Source organism: Apus apus, chromosome 2 (genome assembly GCF_020740795.1).
Source record: "Apus apus isolate bApuApu2 chromosome 2, bApuApu2.pri.cur, whole genome shotgun sequence".
Classification (NCBI taxonomy): domain Eukaryota; kingdom Metazoa; phylum Chordata; class Aves; order Apodiformes; family Apodidae; genus Apus; species Apus apus.
The window spans coordinates 137,776,144-137,789,569 of record NC_067283.1 but is presented as its reverse complement, the minus strand read 5'-3'; the positions used below and the strand labels follow the sequence as shown (position 1 = coordinate 137,789,569).

The window sequence follows — 13,426 nt, the reverse complement described above, 5'->3', positions numbered from 1 at the left end:
TGTCTTTCTTTCCTCCAAAATACTTGGAAGTAAACCTGGTTACACTAGCCCTCAACAGCCTAAGTGCTTGTGGGGAACGGTCCATCTTCTCTCCCCCCACATAAGACTATAAACAAAATGTTTTTCAAGCCAGCAAAACAAGATTGCTGTCTTTTTACTGATTTAGCCAAGGACAGATTGGAACAGGCCTCCTGCTCTACCAGATAAGTCCACAACAAGAAAACAGCGTTAAGGGTTACGATAACTGGCAGAAAAATAGACAATAGGTTAAAAACTGCCTCTGACAGAGGTGACACACACTCTCTCTCTCTCTCTCTCTCTCTCTCTCTCTCCCTCTCTAGTATTCCTACCGGGCTCAGCTCCTACCCTTTCACTCCATTGATTTTACATCTCTCCCTCGGAGTGTACCTTTAACAAGACCACAGTATGTTTGAAACTCTTTTCTGATATACACCTAGACAACCTCTCCTGAACCTTGATCCCTTAGTTTGTGTTGACCCTTAATAAACCAATTCATCGGTAAACTAAACATTGTTCTCAGTAACAATTTGTGAGCGTGGTGAGAGGGTATTCTAATCTACCCTCTAAGATACGGTCCCGTAGTGGCCGTTCTCTGTGAAAGGCGAATGCCACGTGTGACCCTCGGTCTTATTCACAAACCTCTCCACACTGGGGGGGGGAAGTCGTGAAAACATCCTGACAGCCGGTAGTCCCCCAATACCGGCCCATGACAGTGCTGCCAACAGGAGGTGCTCCCTTAGCTCTACAGACCTTCTTGAGGTGGAAACCAGTGGAGGGAGAAGGACACATCACACACTTAGGGCAAGAGACAACTCAGACAGACTTGGATTTGGGCAGCTGACTTCTGATTAGCCAGACTGGTATTCCATGCACTTCACAGGACCAAGATGGTATCCTCCACAAGCTCAATTCAAACATATGCCACGTGCAAAGTTCCTCAAAAAAGGGACAAATGGATGCAGCTCCAGAACTGGAGCCATATCATATAAACACTTAAGCAAATGTTCTCATACTTCTCACCTCCTGCTTCTCACAACTGCTTCACTCAGTCTCCTAAACTCATTTAAGGACCAAACAGCTGGGCACCAACAGTTAGATCTGTCACACAGGCCATCTTTTGAAGCGCCCTGATCTAGGCTAGAAAAGGAAAACAACTGAGCATAACATCCTGGAGAAATACTCTCCAGCTGTGTGGACATAGCTTAAGCAAGTTATATACCATAAGGTTTCCAAACTGAAGTATGTATATAGCCACAGGTTAGAGTATCCCTGAATGTCATGACACCAGTGGTACGTAGACAGACATTTTATTGCAAAGCCAGAGGATAAGCTAATTTGGAGCCTATCTTTGCAGAGCAATTTTCATAAATAAAGTTGGTTCCCACAAAATAAAAATCCTTTCTTTAAAGCTATTTACATACAGGAGGACCATGATATCAGCAATTGTGCTTTCAAGACTGAAGTACACAACATGAATAACACATCACATTGGAAACTCACTGGTGTACATACTGACCACTGCTATTTCAATGCAGGTGTACATTATGGATTTAATTCATTGTAGAAAAATTAACACGACGGAGAAGAAGATGAAAGCAGAATACAAGACAACAGAGGTCAGTATTTAAAAGCATGGGATCAACTTTCAAATTAAACTGAAATCAAGAGGAATTCACCTCTTTGTTAGCGATGTCAGTTCACATTAACAACACAGCATCTTATAAAGCAGCTGAGAAATATGTTCCTCACTTAAAAATTTTGTCAAACTCTTCTGATAAAACAGTAATTTTTCCTGACTTTATTATTCAGTTCATTCAATAGGGATTATCCACTAAAAATAAACTTTGCATGCAATATTAAAAGAAAGGTATAAATAAAAAATGGAGCTGAGAGTGCTTACCTGGTAACTTCCAAAGATCTGGCGATAGTGAGATAATTTAGTTTTTTAGTCTGAGTCTTGTGATCATGTTAAATGTTTTGTGTAGATTATAATTAGTAGTGTATTGTTAAAAATAATTAAAAACTATTTTTACAAGAAAATAAACCTTAAATCATCCTTTCCTATAAAAAAATAGCTTTGTTACTCATGATATTTCCAATTAAATAAAGATTGTTAAAAACTGTAGACCTCTGCTACCAAAAAAAACACAGTTCTTTATGTTGGCATTGTTTCATAATACTAAGAAAAGATAAAGAGACTATCCAGAGAGTAAAAAAATGTTTAGATCTGTCCAGAAGGATTCAATATGCGATAACATTAAACAGTGGTAAAAATAACTAAACCATCTGAATATAATGTAATGCGATAATTTCATTCTCTTAGCAGAATATCTTTGGTTCACTTGAGTGTTAATAACCTTCACAGGCAATCAATTAAAAGCAGAAATCCTCAAATGGCAAGTTTGCAATTCTGTTACTGTACCCTCAGCAGCAGTTACCTTAACCTCATCATACTGGCAAAACAACAGATTCTGTGCTTACCTAAAAATAAGACCAAAGTTTCCTTCTCATTAAAAGTTACCCTAAAAAATGTACTGCATTTTCATCTCATATACAAGGTCAGAGAGTACAGAGACAGATGCCAGTACCTCTTCAGAGAGACACAAAATATCCCATTGAATCTGTTGCCTCGTGAGGCAGCAGTGCCCATACTCACAGGAGCACAAGGGACTGGGGCAGCCTCGGCAGCACCTTGACTCAGATGAGGCTGCAGCTCTCACTGCAGCCTTGCACAACAGGTGCAGGAGCTGCTGCCTCAGAAACAAAGCTGCTTCTCCTTATTTGCCACCTCTGATTCCTGCAGGTATGCAAGATGATGCTTCATTTGTGCTGCTTCTTAAAGGCAAGACAGCCTACCCTTCTCCCACCAGATTAAAGGTACTCAGCCACTGCACGGGGCAAACTGCCAAGACTGGGGCACAAGAGTCGGAGTCCTTGGCTAGCTTGTACTAACAAATGAAAAGCCCAACAATAAGCAAAAATATAATGGATTTCACAGAGAAGATGAATGGTCTATAGTATCTTAGTAACTGATACCTGGCAAGGTGCCTCAGGTGTCGCACAGCTTGTGCAGCTGTAGGAAGTGGGGGAAAGCAAGGCTATGCTGTCTGCTGATGGGTACAGGAGCAGAACTGCACAACCTGAAGCTCAAGAGGAGCACTTAAAGGGTGCAGGAAGTAGAAAGCATGAATTAAAAAATGTTAGTTTTTGAGACGTTTGGGGTATGACACTGAAACATGCAGAGTCAGAGACAAAGGTTACTTTATATCCAGCATGGATTCCCTAAAATGACAGAAAAGAACTAATCTTATACTGGTGCGTTGTACCCAGAAACCAGGAGGGATGCCCCCCAGCACTAGTACAGTGTCTTCTCTGCCAGTCTTGCTGTAACCTATAATGTGTTGGGGATATCACTGGGCCCTGTGTTACATGGTCTGTATGCCACATACCTGTCAATTAAAGTAAACCAGAGCTGTACAGCAAAGAAAAATCAATGAATATAACAGAAAGAGCAATAAATCTACCTGATGTATTTTGCGTAATAATACATTCAGAAAACGTAAAATTTTCAGATCAGATTCACAGCAGCCACAGTTTTTTGGAGATGAAAAGCATAAGAAAAAAAAAGATGAAAACTGACCTCTTAGTGCTAAACATGATGATGTAGGCTTGTTTCACATTTACGAATTCACTGCTTTGCACAAGCTGTTTCTGTTCACCTGGTTAAGAAAGAGAGAGTTTTAGATCAAGCAACTGAGGGCTTTGATTTTAGTATCTTGAACAATAAATACATTAGTAAACATCTTCAAGCACAACGTCAGAGAATAGCTGGCAATTTTATACAAATACAAAGGTTAGCAAAACAATGTCAAGGTTAACAAACAAAAGATAAAAATTAAAAACCCAAGACCAAATCCTCCTGGTAGGCCTTAAACCTGAAGTTATCAGAGCAGTTATTCAGCAAAAGACCTGGGTGTAATGCTATGTGGTAATGCAACATCTAAAAGCCCTCATCTCTGAGAGGGGAATTCATGTGCCCAAGTTAAATTCAGGTGCCTCAAAGCAACTAAACATGATCTTCCTGAACTGCCAGTCTGAATGCAGCTAAATAAATTTGCATCTTAACTGCATTTCGGTGGTGCTCAATTTGTTGAATGACAACCTCATTAAATTAGTAATTTTCCCAGAAATAAACCATTAATATAAATCAGACACTTCCTGGAGTGGGCCTACCATGCACTAATACAGATTAAGAGTTGAACTCCTAGACAGCAGCCCCATGGAGAAGGACCTTGGGGTCCTGGTGGACAAGTTATCCATGGCACAGCAATGTGCCTTCATGGCCACAAGAGCCAAAAGTATCCTAGGACGCTTTAAGAACAGTGTGGCCAGCAGGTCAAGGGAAGTTCTCCTCCCCCTCTACTCTGCCCTAGAAGACCACATCTGAAGTACTGTGTCCAGTTCTGGGTTCTCCAGTTCAAGACGGATAGGGATATGCTGGATATTCAGTCCCACAAACTGAGTCCCTTTTGCAGTCCCTGTTCATAGGGCTCTGGTCCTTCAGTGCCTAAGGAGCAGCTAAATAGCAACTGGAAAGCACAGGAAGGCATCAGCCCCTCCAGCTCGAGGCTTCCCTCACCAGGTCCCTTCCTACCAGCCTGACACAGCTTGACCTTGGTTCACTTCCCCTATGAAAGCCATCACACACACACACTGACACCACAGCACAGAATTTTTATCCTACTGAAACCTTCCTGCCCAGCTCCCAAACGTTGAGCAAAAGCAAAAAGACACAGCTTACAAAACAAAAAGTGTACTTGAACTTAGTTGATTTTTCAAATGTAAATGTGTGATCTAAATACAAATGTCTTGTTGATCAGGAAGAAGCTGTGATTACATAAGAGGCTGTGATTACATGATCTTGGATGACAGGAGGATTTTTGTCTACAGACTCCCTCCTAAATGTGTAAGAATCTCATATCTCCATGCCACACCAGATAAAATGACAGCAGGTAAAATGTCTTGTTAACTCCAGGCAAGGAAAGCACCATATTTCATTATTGGTATGGGCAGTGGCATTACTGTCTCAATTTACCAATTGCTCTTAAAGCATTTCATTTTTTTTGTGTAGCTTTTTGTTTGTTTTAATTGGTGTGGCTCCTTCACCTGTACAGCTGCAAAGAAAAGTCTTCCTATCCATGCCCTCTTATTTCAGAATCACAGGTTTGCAGATGGGTAAGCAGCACAAACATCAGCCTGAGGTACGTTTTCTTTCCCATGCAATTATTCCCCCTGCCACTCACCAACATCAGTCTCTTTACATTGAGAGCATAACAAATGCACGCTTCAAGTTAGCTGTCTTGACTGGGAATTTCTGAAGTCTCTAAGTAAGCCAAGTGTCCACTGTAATTGAAAATCAATGGATTTGGGACATGCGCATTCCCTGCATGTCTTGGGAAATCACACTCCAGTTCCCTATTTATGATTGTAAGGCTAACTGGAAGCCTTAGCTATGCCTACATTGTCAGATATGCAGCTCAAACACAGAATATGGATGAGATTAAGGAGCGCAACTCAGCCTCTGCCCCACTGCACACATTTAGTAACCCAAGCCATTTAGGTAACTGATTATACAAAGTGGATCCTAAATCTGTAAATCCATTATAAATATCCAAGTCAGGGGTCTCTTTTCTCTTAGAAGTAGCAAGGTTCAAGCTCCTTAATTTACTTTTCAGAATTATTTAGGTTGTCACCTGGAAATTCAGATCCCATATTTAAAAATGACACAGTCACTTATGATCTCAGCAGTATTGGTGAAACTTTGATAGGGAAAATTGTAACCCCAGTTTGTTCAGTCATTTGATGATCATCTCTATGCCCACTAAAGAGCACCAATCACAAGCATTTATTATATTTTAAGCATCTTACATTAGTAGATAAGACTGTCTTTATAGTCGTAAGAGCTTTAACTGATGGGCTTTGATGCTTTCTTACTTCTTGGATGTAAATAATGTTGGAGATGTTAGTGATGACATATGGTACTGCAGCTTCTCAGAAAACAGGACACTCCATGAGAGGAAAATCAACAGGTACAAAACTGCTGAGTAGTTGAAGAATACTTTCTTGAAGGTGACTGGTGCAACAGTCAGAAGAGTAAGGTATTGGATATGTTGCCACCTATTTCAGCAGAAACTTTGCTGACAGCATCATGTTCCTTCTCCTTGAGGCACAGGTATCTTCTTTTTTGAAAAAATAAAATAAAATAAAATTTATACAGTCACCAAAAATATTAAACAAAGCATTATTTTGGACTTTGGACATTTTTTCCCTTCCACAGAAGGTTTTTCCACAGAAATGTTTCCCATAGCAGTGCACTGGCTTAGCAAGAGCAACTGTGTGTCAGATACTGCCTTTCATCTGAACCTCACTCCTCTCTGGTGAAAGGTACCATGCCCAGCTCAAAGTGGCAGAACAGCCTGGGAGAACCACCCCCTCTCTCCTAGACACCCACATCAAACTGCTAAGAAAGGCTGTTAAAAGAAAGCAGACTTACTTTGCACTGAAGCAGATGAGAAATATAATTTATCTGCTTGGACATAAATTCTGAAGGCTGTGAATGAAAATTTTCTTAGCAGCAACATCATTTCTAAAATTATGTCTTAAAGCTGCCATTTTTTACAGTAAAACTGGCACAAGAACTCAGTAAACATTTTCATTTACAACAGATATATTTAAGTATAATTTACTGAGATTAGCACTGACTGCTTAAACCTATGCAAATCCGAGTACAAGTACGAAGAATAAAGATCCTTTGCTAAGAAACGATTGTATTATAGTGATAAATATGATGTAAAATGTTCACATAGAATTACAAAAGAAGATACTTATCTTGGAGGAAACAATGAACTGCACTATCATCAAGTTTGCATATGGCACCAGATTAGGGGAGACCAGTTGATGGGCTTAAGGGCAGGACTGTCATCCAGGAAGACCTGGACAGGCTGAAGCAATGAGCTGATAGGGACCTTATGACATTCAGCAAGGACAAAAATACAGAGTCCTGTACTTGGGAAGAAAAAAACTCTTGCAATGGCATAGGATGGGCACTGCCTGACTGGAATGGCCCTGGGGACAGCAAGCTGAGCACCAGCCAGCAGCGTTCCCTGGCAGCAGAGATGAACAACAGCATCCCAGGCTTTCATCCCCCCTTATTCAGAGATCATCAGACCATTCCTGAAATACTGCATCAATTCTGCACTCTCATGCAAGAAAGACACTGATAAACCAAAGCAAGCTCATCACAGAACCCCAGCCTCGTCAGGCTAGAATACTTGCCCTGTGGGAGGCTGGCAGTGCTTGGATGTTCCAGTCTGGAGAAGGGATGCCTTTTAGGGGGCATAACGACTCCTTCCAGTACCAACAGAGAGGTTACCAAGAAGATGGAGCCAAACTTTGTGCAGTGAGGCCATGGTGGTGCTGCTTATCATAAGCACAGTCGAGCAGTAGACCACACTGCCCAGGCCGGTGGTGCAGCCTCCCTCCTTTGAGCTTTTAAGAACCCATCCAAATAAAGCCTGGAATAATCTCATAGCCGACCTTGCTTTGAGCAGAAGAATGCATGAGATCCCTCTGAGATCCCCTCTAACTTGAGCTATCCTGTGATCCCATGAGTCTATGTAAAAAGGAGGCAATGAATGGAAGGCGATGTGAAACGATGAATGGAAGGCGATGTGAAACGATGGTTGAAGTTAGGGTAATTACAATATAATGTTGATACAAGTAAGATGACAGGATGACTACAGATGATTTGTTGTTTTAAGGAAATAGCAAGAACAGAACATTTTAAAATTTCTGTGCTGAAAGGTCAGAAAACCAAACAATATAAAGTTCCTGTTAAAAGAGACAGTTCAGTAAGTTTACATGAAGGACTAAAATATCAAACCAGAACATGTAACAAACTATAAACCTTAGCTGAGTGGAAAGATACTGAAATCTAAAAGGGTCCAATAAGCAGATGAGGCAAGAACTGAGAAATTAAACACTACTACGCATAGTAAGCCTTGAAAAGTAAGAGCAGAACTAAATGTCTTCCATATGCAAAGACAAAATCTGAGTCACAAAACACAACCAAACCCAAAGATTTTGCAGATTGCTTCCTCTGAAACAAAAAGAACAATACCTAGATTTTTACCAGTTGAAAAATAAATAACCTAAAGAATGGAAAGTGAGTGACTGCTACACCCACAACATTGGGGTCACCTGGAATACAAAATAAGATTATTAGCAGCATCACTATTCTACTTTTTTTTTTTTGCAGATGCAAACAAGTGAAGGAGAAAATCACAGAAAACAGAAATCATAGAGAGAACTCCAGCACTTGGGCAACTAAAAATGAACATGGATTTACACAGAACAGGTCATGCTTACTTAGGTTCCAGTATGATGAAGTGGCAATGAGACCTAATCAGGATGAAACAATTTTTACACTTCAGGAAAGCTTTGATATACTGCCACATTAAAGACAGTATGTGATGGCTTTTGATATAAGTATTATGGTTGCAGTAAAATGGAAAGTACAATTCCGAGAAAGACTTTGCAGTCAGTTAGTTCAGGCTTTCTCTGGAAAAGGACTGACGAGAAACAAAACAACAGATAAGCAAAGCATGAAGTTAACTAGAAATATTCCTAATTATACCCTTGTCATGAAGCAAGCACTCAGTGGAAATAAATCTCACCATTTACCAAAACCAGCTACTGCTTTATTTCACTAATCATAACCACTTTTGTTGTGTTTTGTTGGTTTTTTTTTAACCCACCAAAAAAAATCAAAACAAAAACAAACAAAACAAAACAATGAATAACAAATAACTAATAATGTAAAAGGATCTAAAAGCTCTTAAACATTATTCAGACTTCGCAAGTATGATGCAGAGTGCCCATACGATATTTAACAAATATACTACTAAATTCTTTATACTCGCACCCCAAAGGCAGGGCCTCTGTGTTGATGGACCCTTCCAAAAGATAGCAACACTACCCAAACACTTTCCTGTTCTCAGCTATATCACCCACTAAAACACATTACACTTCTTTCGCTAAAGTGTACTGTCATACATTTGAGCCCTTTTGAGTAATTCCACCCAATGCCATTGGAGATTAAACACATGTAATTCAGAGTATCTCAGTGATTCAGTATGTACACAGTGTGTCTCAATGATACAGCACTAGACCTAAGTAGCACACCTTATTAAAAGTTACTCATTTGCTAGTGCTTAGGAAAGAACATTCTGATAAACTCACCAATACCCTCAGAGATACCAAAAGATGAAAAAAAAAGCAAAAGAAAATGGTAAGATCACCTACAGCAGAACATTTTTGGTATGTCTGAGCTCTTCTCCTACCCTCTGTCTTGACAAGGTTGGCTTTCTCCATCTGCCCTCTTCCATACTTGAGGAACCCTACAGACTACTTTTCATCTAACAGTCTGAACTGTTCAGAGTAAAAGAAGCTGAGGGATATGTAGATTAATCCAAAACACATAAAAAAAGAAAATGTCACTTTAATTTTCAAGTACTTTACACAGCAGTGTAAAAGACCTAAGGAAGCAATGTAAGAAAAAGTTTGACAGCAAGTAATACAGAATATAGCAGCATACAGGCTGCTTAGGTAGGAGCACAAGATCTTCCCAAAAGCTATGCTTCAAAAAACACAAGCTATGTCTAGTCAGACACTAGGATGATACAGGGTTAACCAGAAGAAATGTAATGGCCACAAGATATAAACAGTGAGATTGATTATTTCTGGCCTTAAGCTCTGTGAAACTGCCTCAGACTATTTATTTCAACTTTTTCAGCATACTGCACAACCAACAACTTCAAAATAAAAAGAGTTTCTTCAAACCTTTATGAAACACACAACACATTTCTCTGTTTAGCCTGACTTTGTTTCTGCTTTGTTTAATTACCTTAACACTTGAAAGAAGTATACCTTAAAATTCAAATGAACAATTAAAGGTTTCGTTTGGCAGGTCTTGGAGCTTCTTAAGCAGCAAAATAAGAAATAAAAGAATGAAAAATATTAAGTCCTATTAAAACAGAGAAAACCAAATGTAATTACTAATGTAAATACTGATTTATCTGAAATGTAAATGAAATTTTAAACAGTAAATGGGCTGAAATAAAACTAACTGCCATCTGTTGTTGATCAAAGGTCAGTAACACTATCAACAGTTTAATAAATAATTAATTTTGTCTACAATAAATCATGAGGGCAGCCAAAACTATGATCATTCAGAAGTATTCTGTATTTTTAATGTGCATTTTTTTTCTGATATCTGAAGGGAAAGTATTTTAGAAATATATAAATTAACTTCATAGATTTGATTATGGAGATTAGTTCATCTGTCAACAGTCTTTTACAGCAATGACACAGTCACCAAAGTTCTAATACTATTGTCTATTATGATTACACTTGTAATCCTGTTAATTTAATCTTCTTACACTTTCAGTTTTTTCTTTACAAATTAAATAAATGAAGACTGCTGTGTGCTTTTCATTGGAATCATACTGTTTCCATGACAGATGATTTCTTCTTCCAAAATAAAGTTAAATATTTGTGGTTTTAAAACAACACCACATAAAAAAGAACTACCAGTTTACCTCCTCAGCCCAATGACAACTCAAATGACCTCACCTGATATTTTTTCTTTCATCCTTGTTTTTAAACCCCCATCTTTTATTCTTTAAAATAATATAATCACCAAAGCTTCACAATATTCTTAATTTCCATTTGCTTTCTTTTGTTTCTCTTCCTTTTCTACATTGCACTATACCAAATACACATCTTACTTGTGCCCTAGCTCAGTGTAGCTTCTGCCACCAAATCTGCATAGTGTAAATGATGCAGCAATGTGGATGTGCTCAACCACTCATTCCCTGTTAGATCATCTGCCTGTGCCTGTAGGTAATTCAATGCAAACCACAGCTACTGTAGTAGAAAACAAAACAAGTCCTACCATGGTGTCTGTGAGCATGCTAAGAAATGCACTGATTTTTAAAGTAAGACAGACAAAAACAACTAACTAATTGCCCTGGGTATTCTGCCCTCATTCACCTTCGCGGCAGCACACACAGCTTCCTCTCCAATGATTTCAGAATAAAGGGACATTCCTCTACATCTTTTAGAATATCATAAAATCTAAGTTCCATGGAAATCTGAGGACCCCTTCTCCTTCTATAGGCACAATTACTGGACTATCAATTATTTATTATTATTTCTGCCTATGAACAGAAAACACCAGGCATACAGGGAAGACTCACAGGGAGTATGCTGGAGTGGTCAGGATTTCATTATTTTTCTTCATTTACAGAAAGTTATAAAGCCCACTGAAACCCCCTGGGGAAAAAATAAAATAACAACAACACACATAAACAACCCTGAAAACTGTAACAGGCTAAAAATGTACACTAAAAAAAACCTTTCCAAAAGCTTACCTAAAGTCAATGAACGTTAATGATAAATCTAAGTCTGCTGAGACATAAATGTTAGATGCAGTGTCTTTTTCCACTTTTTTTTTTCAGCTGCTATGACATGTGAAGTTGGTGCTATTTATCCACCCTTCTCTCCAGGAAAATCAAGAATATCCCAAGCAGACACAAAAGCTCATGAACTTAACATTCCTCAAAGCTGAACAAACCAACATCACTTGGAGCAGCTGGGCTGCTGCTTTCAGACATAAATCAGTGACAAATTTCCTCCAGTAGCAAGTGAGGTCTTACTCTCTTCAGGCCCACTCTGGTTTTTACTTCCTATCCCTCAGCTTGCTGTCCCTTTAGTTGTACAAACATAATAGCATATAAGAATACACTAAAACCAGACAGCTGAAATGAATCAGATTATTAACCTCTCAATAAAAAAAAAATAAAATAATGTCTTTAAAACCCAGTATTTACTTAAGAAAAAAAAATACTTCAGGTAATTGAAATGATGTGATTTACAGCACAGGCTGCACTGGCACAAGGAAAGCATCTGTGAACTCTGACACAATTTCATAAGCAGCCTTAGAAGTCAAAGACAATATTCACAGGTCATAACTTCTCAAATTACCATTAAAGTTTAAAATCTTTAAATAAATGCTTGTACCCAGTAAAAGTAATTTATGCTGTTTCAGTGGCTCCTCTCTGTGGGCCACAGCACCTGCCAGGAGCCTGCTCCTATTGGGCTCTCTACAGGCTGCAGCTTCTTCAGGGCACATCCACCTGCTCCATCTTGGGGTTCTCCATGAGCTGAAGGGCAGATACATGCTCCACTGTGGTCCTCCATGGGCTGCAAGGGGACAACTTGCTTCCCTATGGTCTTCTCCACAAGCTGCAAGAAATCTCTGCTCTGGCACCTGAAGTACCTCCTCCCTCTCCTTCTTCACTGACCTTGGTGTCTGCAGAGTTCTATCTCTCTCTTTGCAACCCCCCCTCCCCTTCACTTGTCTATCACAGATACCATGCAGCTTTTTATACCCTTTCTGAGATATGTTATCACAGAGGTGCCACCAGCATCACTGCTGGGCTCAACTTTGGCCAGTGGTGGATGCCTTGGAACCAGCTGGCACTGGCTCTGTCAGACAGGGAGGCAATTCGGGATGTCTTCTCACAGAAGCCATCCCTGCAGCCCCCGCACTATCAAAACCTTGCCACATCAAGCCGATACAACAGTCTCACTTCTGTCTGATTACAAGCCATTTGAGAAGCTGTGTACCAGATTTAGAGATATAATTTGCTAATGCTACAGACAAAATATAACATGGTTCTATAATTTACAGCAGCAGAGGGAGGACTGCAGGAATCATAAGTAATTTCACGGAAATAGAGATAAAACAACTCCAGGGACCAAAGCAGATGAACTGCTCTCTCTCCTGTACTCTTTTGCACTATTACGAAATGTAGTGGTACTGTAAGCTCAGTTCAATATTTCACAAGCATTGCACTTTTTAACAGCTAAAGCCCTCCCTCCTCAGAATAAAATAATCTCAGCTGAATGTGACCAGCAGCAGGGAACAGAATTACAAAGACTTGAGTCTCTAGTCAACCAAAACAAAGAAACTTTTGGGGGAGGAAGAAATGAAGATGAGCCTGGGCTGTAGTTACCTGTACTAATTCAAAAGGGAGCAGAGTGAGTGTCTGATAGACAAAGCAGAATGTGCCACACACAGGAGTTTAGTAGCTATCATCATAAAAAGAGGCATTTCAATTTCTTTTGTACCTGATTACAGATGCTACAGACAACAGCAGTAGTAGATTCATTTTAAAAAAAACATGGATTCTGTTTTTCACATTTCAGCTTTTGAACTAATGCTGCAATGCTGATTTTCATTTTAACTGCAGTTCCAGTGATAATTACTTGCATCTATAAT

At 39.4% G+C, this 13,426-nt stretch overlaps 1 protein-coding gene across 6 annotated transcripts in view; it reads right to left on the bottom strand.

Moving 5' to 3' along the window:
* The window catches only part of OXR1 (oxidation resistance 1), a 270,959-nt gene that overhangs the window by 230,970 nt on the left and 26,563 nt on the right, over nt 1-13,426 (bottom strand). For 4 of the 6 annotated variants that reach the window (XM_051609265.1, XM_051609269.1, XM_051609272.1 and 1 more), the window contains exon 2: nt 3,662-3,740. In XM_051609265.1, coding sequence (XP_051465225.1) covers nt 3,662-3,740 — 79 coding nt within the window. Of the gene's footprint in view, nt 1-3,661; nt 3,741-13,426 lie in introns of those variants that run through there. The other 2 variants (XM_051609266.1, XM_051609268.1) reach the window with 2 other exon arrangements.